Source organism: Larimichthys crocea, unplaced genomic scaffold (assembly GCF_000972845.2).
Source record: "Larimichthys crocea isolate SSNF unplaced genomic scaffold, L_crocea_2.0 scaffold361, whole genome shotgun sequence".
In the NCBI taxonomy this organism is placed as follows: Eukaryota; Metazoa; Chordata; class Actinopteri; family Sciaenidae; genus Larimichthys; species Larimichthys crocea.
This window is the reverse complement of record NW_020854764.1, coordinates 47,257-71,736: the sequence shown is the minus strand read 5'-3', so window position 1 is coordinate 71,736 and position 24,480 is coordinate 47,257. Positions and strand designations below refer to the sequence as shown.

The 24,480-nt window shown below is 39.9% G+C and overlaps 1 protein-coding gene across 2 annotated transcripts; it reads right to left on the bottom strand.

Moving 5' to 3' along the window:
- Window positions 1-12,543: 12,543 nt before the first annotated feature.
- On the bottom strand, window positions 12,544-17,992 carry LOC113745006 (cubilin-like). Of its 2 annotated transcripts, XM_027276375.1 has the most exons (5): window positions 17,857-17,992; window positions 17,294-17,423; window positions 12,959-13,054; window positions 12,788-12,826; window positions 12,544-12,707 (listed from the first exon to the last, which is right to left on the bottom strand). In XM_027276375.1, the coding sequence occupies exons 1-5, from the start codon at window positions 17,976-17,978 to the stop codon at window positions 12,552-12,554; spliced, it is 543 nt and encodes a 180-aa protein (XP_027132176.1). In that variant the 5' UTR covers window positions 17,979-17,992; the 3' UTR covers window positions 12,544-12,551. The 2 variants fall into 2 exon arrangements, 1 of the variants encoding a protein (XP_027132176.1); XR_003461939.1 differs by lacking the exons at window positions 17,294-17,423; window positions 17,857-17,992 and adding an exon at window positions 14,673-14,870.
- Window positions 17,993-24,480: the final 6,488 nt, after the last annotated feature.

Genomic DNA, 24,480 nt, shown 5'->3' with positions numbered 1-24,480 from the left:
TTTGTTAGGTAGATTACACTCATTCACATCAGTCACACAGGCCGGGTTCCCAGCTGAAGCCTCCCAGCCACTTTCACAAATGCACTGGTATTTAGGCTGTTTATTGTGGAAACAAATTGTCAAAATGTGAAAACTGTAAACCAAAATTATATCAACAGAGAAACAGAATAGAAATACTGAACTGTATATAATGAGATATAATGACTTGTGATTAAAGTTTTACCAGCAGTTCTTGATTGAGAGAAGTATTTTACTGTGTAAATTATTATAATCAGATGGTTTGGAATGAGAACATTTAAGTGACTGGACCTCCATGGACTATGGCAGAAATAACCTTAGAATGTAGAAAGATTAAATCAAAACTGTGGCAACTGTAAAACACTGTTATGTTTTACTGCTAATTCTATCTGTTACCCTCCTATGATAAAAATGTCACTATATTCCAGTTTCTTTACCTTCACATTCCTGCATTAATTTATCCTTGTAAAAGCTTCCATTATGCTGTGCTATAGATGTACAGGCAGATATCAGACACTACCTTCAGTATAAGTGAAATCTACAGTGTGGATTTTACGTAGTTCAAATGATACAATGGAATCAACCATATATTTTTTAAAATGTGTTGTAGTAGAGTGGTTAAGTGACTGTTTACCTGTCCAGGTATAACCCGGTCTGCGTCAATACATGTACCATGTACACATAGGTCCTGTCCTGTATTCCTGCAGTCATCATATCGCACAGTACAGAGAGTCCCAGACCATTCTGGAGAACAGTTACAACTGCGCAAAAAACAGAAAGGTAGCTGTAGCAAGCAGTACATTGTTGAACATGGACTAAGAGAGAATATGATTCCTGTGGCTCATAAATGCAGGGCCGGTTTTTGCTATGGGCAATGTGGGCGACCGCCCAGGGTGCAATCTATGTGAGGGCGAAAAAAATAAACTCGCCAGTTTTCTATACTGCTCATTTCCACGTCAAGTTAGTGGAGTGGGCGCCCTCATTGTCACGGCAACTTACTGCTGAGAGTCATACAGGTTGTGTGTGTGTCAGAAGAGGCAAGGGGGAGGGGGGGCGGGGGATCAACTTGCGACTGCAGAGGTTGGCATGGAGGAGGGGGGCGAGGGATAGACTGATCCCAGGCGGCAGGCCACACAACACAAACTGCTTCAAATAAATTGTATTTCATCCCTATAATTAACATAGACCCATATACCTACATGTAATTAATTTGGTTATGTGAAAAATGAAAAAAAATTAAATTAAATAATCTGGTTAGTCATCTATGTGACCTCACGTGACTCTGGTTGATTGACGGGTGAACCAACAGTGTTGGCAAAGGTATAGTGGTTAATGATATGGAGTCTTCATCATGGACCAAAGAAAAAACCAAAGAAGCATCAGGTGCCCAGTTTAGAAAACAAAGAAAAGACGGACCAAAGATAAAGGTATGCAGATTTCTGTGAGTGACGTCAGTGACAGCAGCTATAGGCTGTTTATTAGCCTCTTGCTAATATGTTCACAGAAGATGACTGTATTTGGTCGTATTTAGCTTTGCTGAACTAGCAACTATTAGAATTGACATCATGTCATGCAACTAATTTCACCCATAGGCAACATTTACGCCCTGGGTGTTCGCCCAGGGCGTGAATGTAGCCAGGACCGCCTCTGCATGAATGATTAGCTCCTAAAAATGATGAGCAGTTGGCAGTGTATGAATATGTGTAATCTTGAGAATTAGATATGTACTGTAAAAGCTAGAAAGGCGCTATATAAGTACAGTCCATTTATTATTCAAATAAGGAGAATGATAAGTCTGACTCAAACACATATTTGATAAGCTTTGAGGAGTGTAACAGTACACACATTTGTCCTGAACCATATGGTAGATGTTCAGTTCAGTTCAGTAGGTGACTTCCTTTGTTTGATAGCCCTGTGATTCAAAGGTCTTCTACTTGCATCAAAGTGATTGAAAAAAAAAATTTGATTGAATCAAAGTCCTGTTTTCCCACTGGCTAAGATGCACAGTAACTCTAGTGTGGGGGCTCTGAGCAGCTCCTTCAGCAGCAGACTGATACACCCACGGTGTAAGAAGGGGAGGTTCCGCAGGTCCTTCATTCCTGCTGCTGTGAGACTTTACAACACCTGCACCTGATCATGTTGTAGTCTCCTGTACATGTCTGTTTCTGTTTTGTTTCTGTAACGCTTATGTTACACATTCTTAAAACTGCACATTATACTCGCTGCACATTATACTCACTGCACATTATACTCTAGTACTTTTTGTAAATATGTACACTTGTGTTTCCCTCCTTGGTTTCAATTTTTCGCTGCTGTAATAAGTGAATTTCCCCGTTGTGGGATCAATAAAGTATTATCTTATCTTATCTTATCTTATCTTAGGAATAACTGTAACGTGAGAGTAACAGTGCAAACAAATAAAATGCAATATAAATATTAAAATATAAACTGAAAATATTGCAAGAGATGTTACTACTTACTAATTATAGTGAAGACAAGCTTTGCTTGTTAACAAACTACCAATGTTTTCTAAATGTATGCTTTAATTTATTATGTGAATAGATAACAATAAATAGTCTCTTCAAACTGCCCTAAATAGTTTCAGGTTAACCATTTCCATTTGCTATGTTAAATTGTATGGTTGTACATTTGCAGCTACAGCGGTCATAACAGAGCTAACACAGCCTTCTACATCCTCGTCCAGTGTGAGTGCCTGTGGTTTTTAGGGACAGCAAAATCCTAGGGTGCTAATGACAACACCAAGAATTCAAGATTCAGCCCACAGCTCTTAATATCTCATTTTCACTGTAATGCATCAACAGATTTTCTTCAAGGGAGAGAGGGATGGGGGGCACTGGTGAGCAGCTAATGGAGTAGGACGCATGGTTAGAATCTCCTGCAGACTTTTTTTTAAATCCATGGTAATCGGCCCTCTATTTTAAATATTTTTCGAGCCACAGTGAGTTTATACACTAGTTTTACCAACTTACTAGTTTTGACTGAGTCATTATGCAGAAAGACTCCACAGAACCTCGAAAAACAACTCAGCAGACGTGGCCGGCTGTGCACAGCAAGACCCCAGCTTCACCTTCTGACCCCACCTCCACGCCTGAAACCAGCGTGACCGACCTGGACGCGCTGAAACTCGAGGTATTAACATCGTTGAGACAAGACATTGCGGCGGCTCTTTTCAAAAGCAAACTATGAGCAGCATTGGGCGATGACTTGGCCACAATAAGAGCTGACCTACAATCAGTGAAAACACAACTCGAGAATGATAAAGCTGCTATGAAGGTCGAGCTAGCCACACTCAAAGGCACTGTGGGAGACATTGAGCTGTCACTCTCTGGCTGCACACACGATGTTGTTGAGATGAACACCAAGCTTACAAGTTTAGTAACTCAGGTTTCCAAACTGGAAAGTAAATGCGAGGAGCTTGAATCTAGGTCACGTCGGAATAACGTTAGACCCGTGGGCGTCGCTGAAGAAATGGCTACCGATACCTCCGCCGTCACTGCCCTGCTGAAGGAGGCTTTCAAGCTGGATAAAGAAGCACTACTAGACCGCGCGCACAGAACCACTCAGCCCAAGCCGCAACCGGGTGAGAGACCACGTCCCATCATTGCCAGATTCCATTACTACAGTGACTGTGCGGATATTCTGCGGTGCGCCAGAGAGGCTCAAGAGGTTTCTGTTGGTGATATGAGGATCTCCGTCTTCCCTGACCATACTGCCAAGGTGGCTCGAGCCCAGACAGCCTTTAACGATGTTCGGAAGCAGCTGCGCGGGATGGAGGGGGTCCAATATGGACTGTTCTTCCCAGCTCGTCTTCGGATCAGTCCTAACAGGGTGGTTAAGGACTTTATTTCAGCCTCTTGTGGCCTACGTCAAGAGGATGAAAACTGCCTGATGTATCCACTCATTACGGTGCAGTACTCTCTCTCAGGGCCTTGGAGCTCTATGCCAGTGGTTTACTTGTTAATAATATTAGCCTGCCGCTATTTGTTTACACTTGAAGTTTTATACCCCGAGTTGAATGATATGTTTGTTATTAATGAGACTCTTATTACATATACAACATTTTGCTTATATGCACTACGTACTGAAAGAGATGGTGTGTTGCACTGATAATATACTGTACCTCGAACCTTAAATAAGCTAGGGTATACTAAGCTGCAATGTTTTGCAAATCTCTGCATTGTTCACTTCATATACATTATGGCTTATTCCGCTTATTTTTCTGTTTCTTCCGTTTTCCGTTTTTTCGGTTCGCTTCTCCTCCCAGAGTTTTTGTCGCACAAACACAAAACGGGTATCAAAACGACTGGCTCGGCCGGGAATGGTGTGCTATGACTTTTCTTGAGTTTCGGCAAACGGTTTTGCCAAAAATCGCCAAAAACCACGCCAAAAAATGAATGGGTGTGTATTGTGAGAATTTGGAGAGCTAGAGTGAGTGATGTCATCGCTAGAGTGGAGAGGGAGAGAAAAAGTCGTCGAAAAATAAATTTGTAAACTGCGACTGTGGCCGCAAATGTGAAGCTACAGAAATCATTTATAGCTAGAAACAGGAAAATTTGAGGCGGTCGCAGTGATAACACTGTTGAAGCTGTCAGATATATAGTTTTGGCGTGACACGCAAATATGCGGCAGCAACTCCCATCCTCAGCCTCATATACTCCCATGTTAAAAAGGCGGGAATTTTTTTGGAGGAAAGCAAAAGTAACGTTTCTCTGAATTCCTCCTAAGGGCACATTTCTTCATTTATCGACACAAAACGACTATGTAGACGATCAGGAAGGGCTCAGCCCTGCTTCAGGTTAAGTCGGTTCAATGATTGGAAATACGGTTTGGCCAGAAATCCTTCCTCTTCGAGGGAAGGTCTCAGCATTTTCTCTCAGTTTCTGTCAGGATTTCCAACTGACATTTTAACAGGTGCAGATTAGCTGCTGCTGATTAGGTCCTGATTGCTTGGCAACCTCAGCCTGCTTGAAGGAGGAGAGGGGGGAGGGGCCAGCAGGCAGAAGTCCAGCGGTGGCCATTTTAGTAGTTCTTGGCACTTAATTTAAACTTGTCTGTCTAAAATGGCAGACAGAGACAGCAGAGCAGGTTAATGCTAATTAACATTAGCCACTAGGAATTAAATACATGCTAATGTTAACATGCGAATGCTAACATGCTAATGTTAATTGCTAGCGCATCAACGCATCAATCTATTAATGACTTCCTGTCTTTTAACCAAAATTAATCCACCTCTAATTCATTACTCTGGGAGTCACTTAAAGCTTTTCTTTAAGTGTTAAGTGTTTAAGTCTGTTGTTTCTCTAACAAAAAACAACAGACTTATAGAGTCGACAGCAGAGATTGGTGACCTTTATCAGGAATGCGCCTCCAACCCTACTCCAGAATTACTTAAAAAGCGTTTAAACCTTAAAGCAGAGTTCGATCTTATCTCCACCAGAAGGGCTGAGCGTATGTTATTACAAATCCGTGGTATTTATTATAAACATGGTGATAAAGCCAGCCGACTATTAGCACACCAGTTAAAATGTCAGTCCACCTCGCGTCTTATGCCTCAAATTAATAACGACTCTAATGTTATCGTTACTGATCCTCTTGCAATTAATAAAACATTTCAATCATTTTATTCCTCCTTGTACAGATCTGAATTTCCCACTGACACTTCTGAAATGAATGATTTTCTGGCTAATCTTCAGACCCCCACTATTAAACCCGACCAAGTAAAAGAATTGGACACTCCACTTTCCCTTGAAGAGTTAAAATCATCTACCAAAGCAATGCTGACGGACTCCCGATTGAGTTCTTTAAAAAATGTGTTGATAAACTGTCGCCTTTGCTTTTGTCAGTGTTTAATGAATCTTTGGAAAACGGCTTGTTACTGCCCACTTTGACCCAAGCTTCAATTGTCCTTCTTTTAAAAAGTGAAAAAGACCCCACATTGTGTAGCTCTTACAGAACCCTCTCCTTACTTAATGCTTATGTGAAGATTCTGGCTAAAGCTGTTGCCATTCGGTTAGAGAATGTCTTGCCCAGTATTATCTCTGAGGAGCAAACAGGATTTATTAAGGGACGCTACATATTTTTTAATACCCTTACTCTTCTGAATATAATTTACTCCAACCAGTCAGACAGTTTACCTGAGGTTGTGGTCTCACTGGACGCTGAAAAAGCATTTGATAGGGTTAAGGGGGAATATTTGTTTGCAGTCCTGAAAAAATGTGGCTTTAGAGATAAATTTATTAGCTGGTTGAGACTACTGTACACTTCACCACAAGCCAGTGTTCATACAAATGACGTTCGCTAGGAATACTTTGTGCTGAAACACGGGACACACTAGGGCTGTCCTTTATCGCCTTCCCTCTTTGCTTTAGCTATTGGGCCACTGGCTATTTCATTAAGGACCTCTACTTCATTGATAGGTGTTATCCACAATGGCATTGAGTACCGTTTATCTTTGTACGCTGATGACTTGTTGCTTTATGTTACAGATCCTGTATCCTGTCTTCCAGGTGTCCTGTCTATTTTGGATAAGTTTAGCTCATTTTCTGGATACAAGCTAAATTTCAACAAAAGTAAATGTTTTCCTATCAATGCAGCTGGTTCACTACTCCAACAAGCTGACTTGCCTTTTTAAGGTCACTCTCTCTGGTTTCAAGTATCTTGGTATTTATGTGACTCGTACTTTTCCTAGTCTTTTTTCTACCAATTTTACTCCACTCATAGCCAAAGTAAAATCCGATTTTCAGTGATGGAATAGTCTGCCCCTCTCTTTGATAGGTAGGATTAATGTTCTTAAAAAGAACATCCTACCAAAATTTCTTTATCTGTTTCGATCAATCCCTTTATTTTTACCTAAACATTTTTTTGATTCTTTGAATAAAATGTTTGGCTCTTGTATTCGGGGTGCAGGGTCTCCGAGGGTCCACAGATCGCTACTGCAGAGATGCAGGTTTAGTGGTGGTCTTGCTCTACCGAACTTTAAATTTTATTACTGGACTACACACATCCATAAAATATGTTATTGGTTCGATTGTCCACACTTAAATTGGTGCAAACTGGAAGATCAATCTTGTTCCAACTCATCCTCCCTACCTGCCCTTGTATACTCGTCTCTTCCAGTCAAGTTCTCAATGTACAGTGGGTACAGAAAGTATTCAGACCCCTTTAAATTTTTCCACTCTTTGTTTCATTGCAGCCATTTACTAAAATCAAAAAAGTTCATTTTATTTCTCATTAATGTACACTCAGCACCCCATCTTGACAGAAAAAAAAAAGAAATGTAGAAATTTTTGCAAATTTATTAAAAAAGAAAAACTGAAATATCACATGGTCATAAGTATTCAGACCCTTTGCTGTGACACTCATATTTATCTCACATGCTGTCCATTTCTTCTGATCCTCCTTGAGATGGTTCTACTCCTTCATTGGAGTCCAGCTGTGTTTAATTAAACTGATTGGACTTGATTAGGAAAGGCACACACCTGTCTATATAAGACCTTACAGCTCACAGTGCATGTCAGAGCAAATCAGAGTCATGAGGTCAAAGGAACTGCCCAAGGAGCTCAGAGACAGAATTATGGCAAGGCACAGATCTGTCCAAGGTTACAAAAGAATTTCTGCAGCACTCAAGGTTCCTAAGAGCACAGTGTCCTCCATAATCCTTAAATGGAAGAAGTTTGGGACGACCAGAACTCTTCCTAGACCTTGCCATCCAGCCAAACTGAGCAATCGTGGGAGAACAGCCTTGGTGAGAGAGGTAAAGAAGAACCCAAAGATCACTGTGGCTGAGCTCCAGAGATGCAGTAGGGAGATGGGAGAAAGTTCCACAAAGTCAACTATCACTGCAGCCCTCCACCAGTCGGGGCTTTATGGCAGAGTGGCCCAACGGAAGCCTCTCCTCAGTGCAAGACATATGAAAGCCTGCATAGAGTTTGCCAGAAAACACATGAAGGACTCCCAGACTATGAGAAATAAGATTCTATGGTCTGATGAGACGAAGATTGAACTTTTTGTCATTAATTCTAAGCGGTATGTGTGGAGAAAACCAGGCACTGCTCATCACCTGCCCAATACAATCCCAACAGTGAAACATGGTGGTGGCAGAATCATGCTATGCGGGTGTTTTTCAGCTGCAGGGACAGGACGACTGGTTGCAATTGAAGGAAAGATGAATGCGGCCAAGTACAGAGATATCCTGGAAGAAAACCTCTTCCAGAGTGCTCAGGACCTCAGACTGTGCCGACGGTTCACCTTCCAACAAGACAATGACCCTAAGCACACAGCTAAAATAACAAAGAAGTGGCTTCGGAACAACTCTGTGACCATTCTTGACTGGCCCAGCCAGAGCCCTGACCTAAATCCAATTGCGCATCTCTGGACAGACCTGAAAATGGCTGTCCACCAACGTTCACCATCCAACCTGACAGAACTGGAGAGGATCTACTTTTTTTTTTTTTCTGTCAAGATGGGGTGCTGAGTGTACATTAATGAGAAATAAAATGAACTTTTTTTAATTTTAGTAAATGGCTGCAAATGAAGATGAAACAGCGTGAAAAATTTAAAGGGGTCTGAATACTTTCCGTACCCACTGTATGTTTAAAAACCCTGTTCTTAATACTTTAAAGATTTGGTTTCAGTTCAGAAAATACTTTAAATTTCTCGGGGCATCCCTTCAGGGTCCATTGTATAGTAATCACCTCTTTCCCCCCTCACACATGGCCTCTGCTTTCTCTATATGGCGCAGAAAAGGTATACACTGTCTCCTGGATATGTATTCAGATAATAGGTAATTTTACAGGTGATTTCAATAGTTTTGGCAATTTGTCTTTACAATATGAATTGCCTGCAAACCACTTGTTTAGGTATTTCCAAGTCAGACATTTTGTTTCTAAATCCGTTCCTGCTTTTCCCCCTCTACCCCCTCGTCAGTCACGGGAAGATTTACTCACATTTAAGTAGAGGGATTATTTCGGTACTGTATAATCATATCCTGGACCTTGGAGATCACTCCAATGTAAAGGCGAGGGCTGCTTGGGAAGAGGAGATAGGTCTTCAAATTGATGAAGATTGGTGGGGTGGGGTGGTGAATAGGTCAAGCACTGTTTCATCCTGTGCACGTCTGGCACTTATCCAGTTTAAGGTTATGCATAGGGTTCATTTTTCCAAATCAAAGTTGTCTAAAATCTTCCCAGAAATAGAGTACAAATGTGATCGTTGTTCAAATTCACAGTGCACTTTGAGCCACATGTTTTTCTTTTGCCGACGCCTGCATAACTATTGGTCCAGTTATTTTAACATAATATCCACCATAATGGGAATTGATATACAGCCCTGTCCATTTATTGCTATCTTTGGCACTCCTGTTAAACCAGGGCAACTAAATTTGGTCCAAAGAGAAATTATAAATTTCACCTCTTTAATTGCCAAACGCCGCCTCCTCCTTCAATGGAAATCTCCTAACGCTCCCTCTGTATCACAATGGCTTAAAGACTCTTCCTTAAACTTGAGAAGATTAAATACACAATGAGAGAGTGTACTGATAAGTTCTTCTGCAAATGGCAACTTTTTATTTCATACTTTAAGGACTTGCAGGTCCTGCCAGATTAAGTGCCACTTTGTGGAATGCTGTGTGATCTCTACTTGAGCCAGGGTGGAATGGGTTAATGTTTAATGGGTTTAGTTTATGTGCATGTTGTGTGTTTTTTTTTTTTGTTTTTTTTTGTTTTTGTTTTTGGTCTGTTTTGTCTCTGTTCACCTTCTTTTGGGGGGGGGGGATGTAAAAAAACTTGTCAAAAAGTTGTCAATTTATATTTGTTTTTCCAATAAATACATTTTGCAAAAGGGGGGAAAAAGGGAGAGAGGGATAAATTCTACAACACTCTCTTAAACATCAAGTCAACTGTCACCATTTTCCCCTTGTTGCCATACGAGGACTAGCATGCTATTAAATCCACCAGTAAAACAGTATCATTAATTGGGCCTAAAGAAAATGTACGGATGGATAGAGACAGGTTAACAATATTGTGTTTATTGTAACAAATGTCAATTGGCTGCTCAACGTAAAGCCAATGAACTGCATTCTATCAGTTAAATAACCAGTACCAGAACTGTCAAATTTAAGTTCGCCTGGATGGTTAATGAATGATAAAAGTGGGTGCTCTAAGTTCGTTGTGGCTAAAGCAAGTCCAGATGAGAAGGTGTGTTTCTTCTACACCCTACCTCCCAAGAGTTCCAACTCAAAGCACAATGTGTCTGACTAATGTCAGCTCTGCTATCTGGAAACCAAACAACAGCATGACATTGTAGCTCTACAACTGGTGGCTTTAAATAGAGAATGTATAATGCCTTAAGTTCAGTTAGCTAAACTAAGTTTGAATACCAAAATACATGCTCATAAAAGTAAATATAAAAAGCAAAGTCCAATGTGTCCTGACTATTCCTGACTAAGCCCTGATATGCTCTTGGTTTGGGTTGTGCATTGACAATCATAATCAACAGCTCATGAACAATGTATGTTGAAATCAATTTACTGGGTATTTTGAATTTTGGGTCAAGCAAACTCATCTGGCTGTTGAAGGTTTTTTTGCATTACGTTTTTTGCATTTTGTGCATTAAGCTACTTTAGTAAATGCTAAAACAAAATGACATCAAGAGATTTTGTGCATTCTAAAATAAGAAATATTTTGCCAACATAAATGGTATGTGAAATATAAATATAAAATGGGTACAAATCCAAACAGCAAACAATAACATTAAATACATTTATAACAGAGTATTATGGGAAGCTTAAAACATACGTGAATGATCCAGCGGTGTTGACACAGGTTGCTCCATTCTGACAACCCTGCAATGTTCCAGAATACACCTGACATTCATTCACATCTGTTGCACAGTTAGGACCCTGACACACACACACACACACACACACACACACACACACACACACACACACACAGAGAATTAGCTTAAGAATAATATTTACTATATATGAGACAAGACTTTATTTATCAAATTTGTATCCTTTTTTTGTGTGTCTGTGTATATTCAGCACATATAAACTACAGACAAAAAGTAAGGAAAAAAACATGTTTCTTGGCAATAAATCTTATACTATTGGAAAGCCTGATTATTTCCCTTTTAAATGGTGCCACATTTGTAAGAAACATGCATTTGTGGGATGAGCAGCAGAGCTGACAACACTAAGGTACAATATACAGTCTTCTACAGATTTGCAGTCAAGGTTTGCAGGACAATATGGCCAACGGCTCTCTGCCCAGACAATCCGGAACAGACTGCACACAGCCAGTATCATATGGCTGCCAGGATGCCTGCCATGACTGCCTTTCACTGTCAGGCCCGTTTGTGCTGGTGTCGGTAACACATGCACTGGAACCTGAACAAGTGGAGGAACGTTATTATCAGTGATGAGTCGACGAGAGTGACAAGATTTTACCTATGGCACTTGGATCATAGGTTCAAAATGTGGAGAAGACGCAGAGAACACTTTGCTGATTGCTGCACCAAGTAACTTTTGGTGGAGGCAGTGTGATGGAGTGGGGTGGCATCTCTGTCACTGGAATTATACTTGGAGGCAATCTTAATGCAGAGAGATAAAGATAACATTTTCTAACCAGTGCCAATCCCATATCTCCACAGTCTGGGACCAAATTCTATCCTCCAAGATGACAACACTCGCCCCCACAGAGCAGAGTTTATCAGAGACTACCTCCAGAATTTGGGAGTGGCCTGTCAGCAATCTCAACCTCAACCCCAATGAACACTTGTGGGATCAGCTTGGATGTGCTGTTCATGCCAGAGTGACCAACACAACCACATTGGCTGACTTGTGACAAATGCTGGCTGAAGAATGGGGTGCCATCCCACAGCAGTGTGTGACCAGGCTGATGACTAGTACGAGGAGGAGGTGTCAGACTGTTGTGGCTGTGTTTGGTTCTTTCAAACGGTACTGACGTGGGTGGCTGTGGCTCGGAGGTAGAGCGGGTCGTCCACCAATCAGAAGCTCGGCGGTTCAATCCCCTCCAGACTGCATGTTGAAGTGTCCCCAAATTACTGTGCCATCGGTATGTGTATGAATGGTTAGCTCCTCCTCAAACTGATGAGCAGTTGGCACCTTGCATTGCAGCCAATGCCATCAGTTTGTGAATGAAATACATACTTTAAAACCGCTTAGAGTGGCCGGAAGACTAGAAAGGCGCTACATAAGTCCTGTTTGTTAAATGTTAAATTGCCAATATGTCTTGTTTCTTCAGACTTTATTCATAAACAACAGCAAAAATAAAGCTGTTTGGCTGTTTTGTGTAGTTTATATTCAGCTGAGTTCAGTTTTACAAATTTTGTTTTGTTTATGTTGCATATGCTGCATACCTCTAGATAAAAATAAAATAAAGAACACAGCAAACTTGAAGTCAAATAGCTTTACAGAAGTAATGCAGTGGTAGTTGTCTGCTGTGCAGACTACTGCTTGGTAAGTATTTTGTATTTTGTACCAATTAGTATTAATTAATGCCCGCAATCAATACTTTACCAACTTTTAACAGTATTAAACTCACAGCCCAATTGCTGGGACACACACAGTGATATGCGTTAAGTAAGTTTAGACATGTTCCTCCATTCTGACAGGGATTACTGCTGCAAGACACCTTCTGCACAGTCTGCAAGAGAAAAGAGGAGAACAACGTCACATGTATGGCACAGCCTTGAGTTTACAACCAATATGTCTTACATGTCTTACCATTTCAAGGGCTGACACCTTATTCTCAAGTGTTGACACCTGGAAAGCATGGAAAGTGTGTTTACAAATTAGATCAAAAGAGAACATATAAATATATGCATGAAAATGAGTGAAAATGCAAATAAGCTAAATGAACTAAATGAGAAAAGATAAATGAAATAGCAATAGTACCCTGGTATCCAGCTGGTTTAGTTGGTTGGTGACATCAGGGGGAACTCCACCTCCATGAGACTTTATAAAATCAATGTCATCTTTGTTGGTTTTGATCTGAAATCAGACAGTTTATATTATCTTACTTATTTTGTATTGTGTAATTTGTGACACATCTGTAATACAACCCGTAATCTCTAAGCTGGTTACTACTACTACTACTACTACTACTACTACTACTACTAATAATAATAATAATAATTAATACTAATAATAATAATAATACCAACAATAAAAGAAACCAAAGAAAATGACACCAAAAGAGAGGGGGCTCAAATTGTGCTGTTAATTTGAAACAATTAACGCGTTAAAAAAAATTAACGCAATTAACGCGGTTTTGTTTACTTCCGGTGGCGGCTGACCCATAACCTTTTTGAGCGCTGAATCGTACGTCGATGTCGCCGCCATTTTGGATGTGGCAAAGTAGAGCTTTGTTTCCCAGATATTAGTGTGTTTGTGTGAATGGGTGTTTAAAATACATTAACTTAAAGCCCTCAGGGGACTGCGCCCTGGGCGGTCGCCCACATTGCCCATAGCTAAAACCGGCCCTGCTTGTATTAGTTTACGGGCAGATCTGCCACATCCAATATGACGGATGCGTTAACGTATCGCGCAACGGACCAACCTGCTCAATAAGGCGTCTATGTTATATGTCTATGATCTATCCTAACTAAAGAGGTCTATGGCAGAAAGATGGATAAGGATGGACTTTTGGGGGAACATTTCATTTTAAAAGTTGCCCGACGGCTCGTTGGACAAAAACAAGGCAATTTGAATTTAAATTCCACAGAGTAACACCGACTTTAACATATCACCTCAAAGCAAAAAACACCCTGCTGAAATTACCTCCACAGGACCTCGCCAGTCTACACTACAGGAGTGTGGCACTCGTCAGTATATTTCTCTTTAGTATACTTCCCTCCTATTTCTTTTTTCTATTAGCCACTGTGCATATGTGCACCATAAGCCAATAAAATGAATTAATTTAAATATACTTTCTCTTGTGTTATTCTACATTAATTTGATCATTTTACATAATATTCTTTATAAGCTTCAGTCTCAGAAAAATGCAAATTAATTTATTGATTAATCGTGAACAATTGATTTTTGTGATTAATTAGTTAATTGTTTTAATTGATTGACAGCCCTAATATATATATATATCATATATATATATATATATATATATTATATCTATATATATATATATATATATATATTTATATATATATATATTATATATATATATATCCATATCCATATCACAAAAGTGATGAAACAAAACACGGGCTATGAAAACTTCTAAGGCTATGACAAAGCTATGAAAACTACGGCTCTAAAGGAGAGCGGCTATGGAAGGTAACAAAATAATAATCGCACCAGTCGGAGGAAGTAACTTAAATCTATGACTACAAAAACACTGGTTTAAACAAAAGATGCTCCAGCCGGAGGATTACCCAATCTAATAAAGAAATAGCTAAACTAAAAATCACTCCTAAAACTGGAGACAGACTAATCTAAGGGCAAGAAATAAAAATAACTCCTAAGAGGAAAAACAAAGGGCTGAACTGAAAACCTAGCACTAGAAAAATTCTAAACTGAACTATGAAAACTACAAAGCAAAATCACTCTTTCGAGGACACGCTGAGGCAAAAAAACAGGCATGAAGAAATACTTGGGCTGTGGACTTTGGGTCAAGGGCTGTAGTGGACGCACGGGACGAAACACACTGGCAACAAGACAAAAGGAGACGCAGACTATATGAACACACGGAGGTAATGGGGAACAGGTGGACACAATCGGGAATCAGGGAAGACAATCAGACCGGTGACACATGAGGAAGGGCAAGTGACCTGAAACGAGAGGAGAGTTACTTTTCAAAATAAAACAGGAAATGACAAGACAGAACAAAAACCCAGCTTGACTTCACCACGGTGTGACAGTTTGTGTTTAGAGCCCGCCCTGTGTGGGTCATTATACTGTCACTGGTCACACGCACACACACTGTAAACAATACCATTGGCTCCAAAGTATGATAATCAGCCATCAGCCAACACTTTTTTCCCACCTCAGATCTACATTGATCTACAGTGGACTGTGAACGTTGTACTGTACCCAAAAAACTGCAAGCTGCTGCTGCCACCTGCTGGACAACTTAGGACTCACACCTGAACTGAACCCAGGATATTCTGAAAGTTTCATATTTATTACATATATATATAAAAGGTACAAGGTGAGACTTCAAATTCAAAATTTAAATTTTCAATTCTGTATCAATTTATTTTATTGTAAAGGACTTTGAGCATTTCTTGTACAAAGGAGATGATATATCTCACTATGTACATGGTCACACAGTTTAGGAATTAATGGTACACAACAGCATTTGCCCTATCTTTATATTTCAAAAATAAAACATGAGACGCTAGATTTGGTAAAAGAAAGCTGGAAAAGAGCCAATGATGAGCCCTGGTAACTGAATGTCCATGAAAAAAGCAGAACATAAAAGCTAGTTATGACCAACCAATCTGATATGAGAGGTCTGTATGGCTATACTGTGAACACAATGACCGGCTGTGCTTAACTGTGCTAACTTAATTGTATCATGAGGTCTATTTGAAAGCGTCATTATGGTAAATGGTAAATGGACTGTACTTATATAACACCTTTCTAGTCTTCTGACCACTCAAAGCTCTTTTACACTGATTCACCCATTCACACACATTCATACACTGATGGCATTGGCTGCCATGCAAGGTGCCAACTGCTCATCGGTTTGAGGAGCTAACCATTCATACACATTCACACACTGATGGCACAGCCTTCAGGAGCAATTTGGGGTTCAGTATCTTGCCCAAGGCGGGGTACATCCTGGACAAGTCGCCAGTTCATCACAGGGCACATTGAGACAAACAAGCATTCACACTCACATCTATTTAAATTTATCTAGAATAAAAAACTCCTCATGGTTCTTACATGATTTGGGAGGAATGGCCCTCCCAAGTTGGTAATTAGCAAATGTACTGTGCCTTTCTAGTCTTCTACTTTTACACTATATATCTCATTCACCAATGCACACACATTTATACACTCCTGGAACTGGGTACCATGCAAGGTGCCAACTGACCATTCATATGCATTCACACACCGATGGCACAGCCTTCAAGAGCAATTTTGGGTTCAGTATCTTCCCCAAGGGAGCCGGGAATCATCTTAGTGGACAATCCGATCTCCTCAGCCACAGCCACCCCCTACAACATTTATCAAAATAAAAGAACTACTAAAACCACAGTAGTTCTTCAATGTTGCCTACGAAACTTGCTACCTAAGTGGTTATTGCAGGTTTATCCTTGATAGGACATCAGTGTTTCTGTTTTTATACTATAGATATGATTTAATTTTATCATTTTATTGCATCTTTCAAATTATGCTGAATCTTATGTTTGACTTTTTCAGTTGTTCCATTGCATTCCTTAAAAATAAGTTATAGTTATACGCACACTACACACAGAGCAAAATCTGATAAGATTGTTTTGAATTCTGCAATGTTTGAAACATTTAAACAAGCACCAACCACTTCAAATGTTCCACTAGCATTTGTCTCTTGTCATACGTGTAACTGAATGTGTTAATGCTACACAGGGTTAGTCACACTATGCACTTGGCAGCTGATCTTTGGTCCTTTCCAAAATGCTGTGTCTGCTTCATAACTTGTTAATCATTCATGGTTTTCAATTTGCATAAAAGCTGATAAGAAGTTATAATAAAACAGTTTTATGTACGGTAGTAACTATTTTCTGGCTTGTTTGAATAAGTTAATTACTTCGCTCTTGTGATGCTGTTGACATGATGTAGCTGCAACCATCAACAATTAATATCAAACCTTATACATTAAAAATTGGAGCACCAAAATAACTAATCAAGATGAGCAGGATGTATTAGAACTAAAATTAGCAGCTATGATGGTTAAATCGTCACATTATTATCAATGTGTACTTTTTTTTTCATTTTCCTTTACTGAAGTTGTTCTTAGGATGGTTGAATGAGAGAATGTTTGGTAATACTTGTTGAGTCAGATTTCTTATATGTGTACACGTGTTAGCCAAACAATCTGATTCCGAACCTGAATGGTACAGTATATCCCTCCTAGTTTTATCTGCTTAGTTTTCTTGTTTTGCTTAAATTTCCATTATCACTGAAATATAAATAATATAAATTATTACTGTATGAATACCTGAACTGTGCTTGATGCTATGAACTGCTGCACTATTCTTGTTAGTTTTGAAAAAAAGAGCTTACCTGATTTAAAAGTTGGGTAAGGTCTTCATTATTCACTTTAACCCGGCCTGATGCTGATGTCTGGAAGCGGATCTCTTTATTGTTACCAGTTGTGAAAACAAGGTGGCCATTGTCTGACAGCATGCGAGGCCTACATGGTCAAATCACAAAAAATCAAGAAACGCATTTTTTGTAGAGAGCAATATTTAGATCAATCAAGGTTAAGGTCCGAAAATAGATACAATAGGCTTTCACAAAAATACACATTCTATCAGGAATCCCTCTATGAACTTGATATAATCCCTGTTTAGTTGAACAAAAGTCTAACAAAAGCTCAATATTTTCTTTTTGTTCAACAGAAGTTTTGGAAAGAGAACAAAATAAGAAAAAAAAAGGGAAAAACATAAATCTAATAAATATTTGAAACCTTCTTGTACACAGATATATCAGAATCTAACAATCTTGTACATCATACAAATTGACAGATAGGTTCCTAATATTAAAGGCTAAATGTGAAAAAAACAAACTATGTTTGGCTCACTATATGATATCCCACAATTTGATCTCTACGAAGCCCAACTCACTGGTCATTGCTATTGTCCCTCTTGTTTCGTCTTTGTGCTGTGTCCCTCGGCTCTCCATGCAACTCCACCAGAAAGAAAATGAGTATGAAGAATAGCCATGAGAGTCGCAGTGTCTCAGCCATAGAAAAGAGATGTGTTGCCTGGACACTTGAAACAGCTTTACTGAGATTTGATGTGCTGCCACACTCTAATGCTCACTCACACCAAGACTTTGACCTGACAGTACAACCATAAATTTTACCAAAGCTGGTTAACTTTATTATTGGGAAGGAATGTCCCTCACATGATTGTAGGAGATGAGTAACATGCCTTGTGTGAAGTGATTTATAGATGTATGAAGTGTGTTACCACAGTGCAGAATCTAAAATAAAATAGAAGTCTGTTGCAAGAATATTATAAAATTAAATTTTTTGAAGACTAACTGTAGATATAACTTTTCAAAACCATTTCTCCAATACAATTTATTTTATTATTAGTAGTAGTATTTGACGAGTCCCTATGACACTCGTCAACTACTCACAGAGTTAGCAAGCTCTGGGCGTAGGTGAGAGGACCCCAACAAATTATATATCAAAACGTGCATCTTGATCCCGAATCGAGTGCTATTACTTTTCTAAGAGATTCGCGAGTTTTTCGCGAGTTTTTTCACGAATTTATTTGCAAAAAACTGCAAAAAATTTCCCATAGGGAATGAATGGGAAAGCCCGAAAAAAAAATACATTTCAACAGACATTTTCAACAATTAACTGCTCTGGCATACTTTTACAGAGAGACTTCATTTGAAGTTTAAAACGTAGGTACGCTTGCCTTCTCTTCAGGGATTCACTACACTCATCGAGAGCTTTTACCGTTTTTAAACTATCAAGGTTTAAAGTTGAGCAGGTTTTTAGTCAAATTTCTGGGTTTATAATGGGTGTGTATGTGGCGGAATGTTTGAGCTAGAGTGGATGACATCATCAGCTAGACTGAGGAGCAGGGAGAAAAATCTGTGAAAAAATAAAACGTATTCGACTGCCGTGGCCTCAAATGAACCACTACAGACACGATTTATACATAGAAACGTAGGAAGATTTGTCGTCTCACTCACATTCGCCTGCTAAAACTGTCAGATATATAGGTTTGTCGGGAGACGCAAAGATGCGGCAGCAACCCCCCATCCACAGCCCACAGACTGCCATGTTAAAAAGGCGGGAAATTTTCTGGAGGAAAACAGAAGTAACCTTTCTCTGAATTGCTCTCAAGGACACATTTCTTCACTTATCGACACAAACAAATATGTAGACGTTCAGGAAGGGCACAGGATGCTCCCAGTGATTTCGGTTCAATGATTGGAAATACGGTTTGGCCAGAGATCCCTCCTCTTCGAGGGGTGGTCTCAGCATTTTTTCTCTCTCTCTCTGTCAGCACTTCCAACTGAAGTTCCAACTGACAACAGGTGCAGAAGCCCAGTGGCGGCCATTTTAGCAGTTATTGGCTTAATTTGAACTTGTCTGTGTAAAATGGCAGACAGAGACAGCAGAGCAGCTAGCGTGTTAACGCTCTAAAGACATGCTAACTGCTAACATTAGCGGCCAATGCTAAAATTAATGCAAATGGTAATTGCTAGCACGTCAACGCTAGCAATTAGAATTAGCCATTAATAACCAAATACATGCTACTTGTTAATATGTTAATGCTAACATGCTAATGCTAATTAACATTAGCCACTAAGAATTAAATACATGATCATTGCTAACATGTTAATGTTAACATGCTAATGTTAATTAGCATTAGCCACTAAGAATTAAATATATGCTAATGCCAACATGCCACATGTTAATTGTTAGCCATCTGCGCTAGCAATTACATGAGCCACTTAGAATTAAATACATGATCATTGTTAACATGTTAATGTTAACCTGCTAAAGCTAATTAGCATTAGCCACAAGGAATTAAATACATGCTACTTGTTAACATGCTAATGCTAACATGCGCGTCAGTGCTAGCAATTAACATTAGCCACTAAGAATTAAATACATGCTCATGTTAACATGCTAAAGCTAACGTGCTAATGAAAATTGCTAGCGCGTTGTCTGTCTAAAATGACAGACAATGACAGCAGAGCAGCTAGTGCGTTAACAATTAACATTAGCCATTAAGTATTAAATACATGCTAATATTAACATGGTAATGCTAACCTGGTAATGGTAACCTGCCAATGCTTATTGATTGCTATTAGCCACTAAGAATTAAATACATGCTCATTGCTAACATGTTAATGCTAACATGCTAATGTTAATTGCTAGCACGTTAGTGCTAGCCACTCATTTTCAGTCACTAAGAATACATGCTAATGTTAACATGCTAATGCTAACATGCTAATGGTAAGTGCTAGCACGTCAGTGGTAGCCCATAATTTTTAGTCACTAAGAATATATGCTAATGTTAATATGGTAATATTAATTAACTGTGTATTAAAAGTAACTGCTCTTAGAGCAGGCAGGCAGAAGCCCAGTGGCGGCCATTTTAGCAGTTATTGGCTTAATTTGAACTTGTCTGTGTAAAATGGCAGACAGAGACAGCAGAGCAGCTAGCACATTAGCGCTATCTATAAAGACATGCTAACTGCTAACATTAACGGCCAATGCTAAAATTACTGCAAAAGGTAATTGCTAGCACGTCAACTCTAGCAATTACCAATAGCCACTAATAACCAAATACATGCTACTTGCTAACATGTTATTGTTAACATGCTAATGTTAATTAGCATTTGCCACTAAGAATTAAATACATGATCATTGCTAACATGTTAATGTTAACCTGCTGGGGCGGTCGGTGGCGTAGTGGGTTAAGCGGCCGCCTCGTGTGTAAGAGGCTACAGTCCTTGCTGCAGCCGGCCCCGGTTCGAATCCCGCATCGGACGGCCATTTGCTGCGTGTCATTCCCCCTCTCTCTGCCCCCTGCTTCCTGTCTATCTTCGGCTGTACTATCAATAAAAAGGCCAAAAAAAATACTTTAAAAAAAAAAAAAAAAAAAAATGTTAACCTGCTAATGTTAATTACCATTAGCCACTAGGAATATACATGCTACTTGTTAACATGCTAATGTTAACATGCGCGTCAGTGCTATTAATTAGCATTAGCCACTAGGAATGGAATACCTGTTAATGTTAACATGCTAATGTTAATTGCTAGCACGTCAATGCTAGTCACTCATTTGTGGTCATTAAGAATACATGCTAATGTAAACATGTAATGTTAACATGCTAATGTTAATCTAAAATGACAATGACTGCAGAGCAGCTAGCGTGTTAACAATTAGCATTAGCCACTAAATATGAAATACATGCCAATGCTAACATGCTAATGCTAACCTGCTAATGGTAACCTGCTAATGCTTATTAATTAGTATTAGCCACTAAGAATTAAATACATGCTCATTGCTAACATGCTAATGTTAACATGGTAATGTTAATTGCTAGCATGTCAGTGCTAGCCCATAATTTTTAGTCACTAAGAATACATGCTAATGTTAACATGCTAATGTTAACATGTTAATGCTAAGTGCTAGCGACGTTGCTCTGCGTGCTTTACGGTAACGTATTGTGTCACTTCCGGTATCTGTGTTGTTGCCACGGTGCTCTCTGCTCTGCTCACCTGAACAGATTTCCGTATATTTCTCACATCAGCGACTATCTACTTATCTCTGCACTACTCTCTGACTTGTTCTTCTGTCAAACAGCTCTCTGAACTAGTAACTACAATCTGATAGTCTCCAGTTTCTGTTAGCCACACTAACTAGCCTAGCTATAGCAATGGCGCGTCCCTCCTCCTCCCCCTCTCCCTCCTGCTCTCCCTTCCTGTTGTGCCACATTTCAGTTACTCCTCGTCCTCCTTTAGTGATAACGGTACTTGTAATAAAGTAGTTTATTTTGTAGCTTTGGAGGCGAGGGTCAGTGAGTTAGAGGCACGGTACCGCACCACCGAACAGTCAGTAGCTCAGATAGTTAGCCAGTCCCCTGTAGCCGGTGCGGTACAGCCCACAGGTAGCTTCAGCTAGCCGTCCCCCGGTAGTTCCCGAGCAGCCGGGAGGCTGGGTGACTGTTCGAAGGAGGCAAGCTCCAAACTGAAGCCCACGTACACCACCAACCGCTCCCAGTTTCAAACATTTTCCCAATCAAGCGACACACCCGCTGAGAGCCAACTCTGGTCATTGGCAGCTCCATAGTCCGAAACGTGAAGTTTAGCGACACCGGGGGCCATAGTTAAATGCTCCCGGGGGCCAGTGCGGGCGACATCGGTCTTTTTGTGAAACTGCTGGCTAAGGATAAGCGTAAATACAGTAGATGATTGTTTATCACGTCGGCGGTAATGACACCCGGTTACGCCAATCGGAGGTCACTAAAATTAATGTTTCATCGGTGTGTGAATACGCCAAAACGATGTCGACTCCGTAGTCTCTGGTCCCCTCCCCAATGTGACCAGTGATGACATGTTTTAGCCGCATGTCGTCATTTCACCGCTGGCTGTCGAGGTGGTGGTCCAGCAAACGATGTGGGCTTCATAGACAATTGGACACCTTTCTGGGGAAAACCTGGTCTGATTGGGAGAGACGGCATCCATCCCACTTTGGATGGAGCAGCTCTCATATCTAGAAATATGGCCAAGTTTATTAGCTGACCAAAATCATGTCGACAACCCAGAGTTGAGACCAGGAACGAGCTGCAGTCTTACACGCTTCTCGGCGCCTCCATTAGAGCAGTTGCCCACCCAGTCCTTTAGTATAGACTGTGTCTGTCCCCCGTCCACCTACATTATTTAAAGATAAAACAAACAGAAGAGGATTCTCATAAAAACTTAATACAAATTAAATCAACATCTCCAACAGTCAAAAATAAGAGAATAAATGTGGACTATTGAATATCAGTCTTTGTCATCTAAAGCTGTCTTAGTCAATGAATTAATATCTGATAGTATATGATGTGTTTGCCTCACTGAAACCGGTGCTGCAGGAGGATGAATATGTTAGCTTAAATGAATCCACTCCTCCGAGTCATTATAATACTCATTTCCTCGAAGTACTGGTCGAGTGTGGTGAGTTGGAGCCATATTTGACTCAAGTCTATTAATAAATCCCAACCTAAACTAAATTATATTCATTGAAAGTCTTGTCCTAGCTCACTCACCCAACCTGGAAACTTTACAGCCATTTTTTTGTTACAGTATATCGAGCCCAGGCCTTATTCTGAATTTTTATCTGAATTTGCAGAATTTGCATCAGGCTTGATCCTTAAAACAGATAAAGTAATTATTGAGGTGATTTTAACATTCATGTGGACAACCACAATGATAGTCTAGTAGCGTTATCTCTCTATTAGACCCAATTGCTTTTGTCAAAGTGTAAATAAAGACTCAGTGTCTGAACACACTCTTGATCTTGTTCTTTCATATGGCATGAAATTGATAATATAATAGCTTCCACAGAACCTCTTTGTCTGACCATTTTTAATAACCTTTGAGTTCATACTACCGGACTATAAGCCTTTGTGTAGAGCTTCTACAGCAGATGTTTATCTGATAGTGCTGTAGCCAAATTTAAGGAAGTGATCCCTTCAGCATTGAATCAAATGCCATGTCTAAACTGTAACAGAGGACTTGTCTACTTCCTTGCTCCACCCACAAATAGACCATCTTGTTGATAGTATTACAGGCTCATTACGGAACAACTCTAGACTCTATTGCACCTCTGAAAAAGAAGAAATTAAACAAAGAAGGCTAGCACCATGGTATAGCCAGCAGACTCGTAAATTAAAGCAAGAGGCACGTAAATCTGAACGCAAATGGCGTGCCACTAAACTGGAAGATTTCACTAGCCTGGCAAGAAATCTCAAAACATACAGGAAGGCTCTCCGTAATGCCAGAGCAGCCTATTACTCTTCTTTAATTGAGGAGAATAAGAAAACAACCACAGTGTCTCTTCAGCACTGTAGCCAGGCTAACAGAGAACACAGCTCTACTGAACCATCTATTCCTTTAGGTCTAAGAAGCAATGACTTCAGGAGCTTTTTAACGATAAGATTATAACTATTAGAGACAAAATCCACACCCTTGCCCTCAACAGACATTGATCTGCATTCGGATACAGCAAGTTTTAAACAGCTGTAAAACCTGTATGTATTTAGACGTTTTTTTCCCCCATCGACCTTCATCAAATAACTTAATCATTTCTGCAGCTAAGCCGTCATCCTGTCTCTTAGACTCCATCCCAACCAGGTTGCTCAAGGAAGTTTTTACCTGTAGTTGTAATTCGTTATTGGATATGATTAATCTGTCTTTATTATCAGGATATGTACCACGGTCCTTTAAGGTAGCTGTAATTAACCCCTTCTTAAAAAGCCACTCAGACCCAGAGGTCTTACCAACACAGACCGATATCAAACCTTCCCTTTCTGTCTAAGATACTGAGAAACTGTGGAGCTATCAGCTGTGTGACTTCTCCATAAAACTAGTCTTGGAGGATTTTCAGTCAGGATTTAGAGTGCATCATAGCACAGAGACCGCATTAGTCAAAGTTACAAATGACCTCCTAATGGCATCAGACAAAGGACTCATCTCTTACTTGTCTGTAATCTAGTGCTGCATTGAC

Excerpts from the sequence above, each read along its gene's own strand:
- LOC113745006 (XM_027276375.1), bottom strand. The coding sequence starts at position 17,978 with ATGGCTGAGACACTGCGACTCTCATGGCTATTCTTCATACTCATTTTC. Across the intron at positions 13,055-17,293 it reads TTACCCAACTTTTAAATCAG|ATCAAAACCAACAAAGATGA; the intron begins GTAAGCTCTTTT and ends GTCTGATTTCAG. Across the intron at positions 12,827-12,958 it reads TAAACCAGCTGGATACCAGG|GTGTCAACACTTGAGAATAA; the intron begins GTACTATTGCTA and ends CATGCTTTCCAG.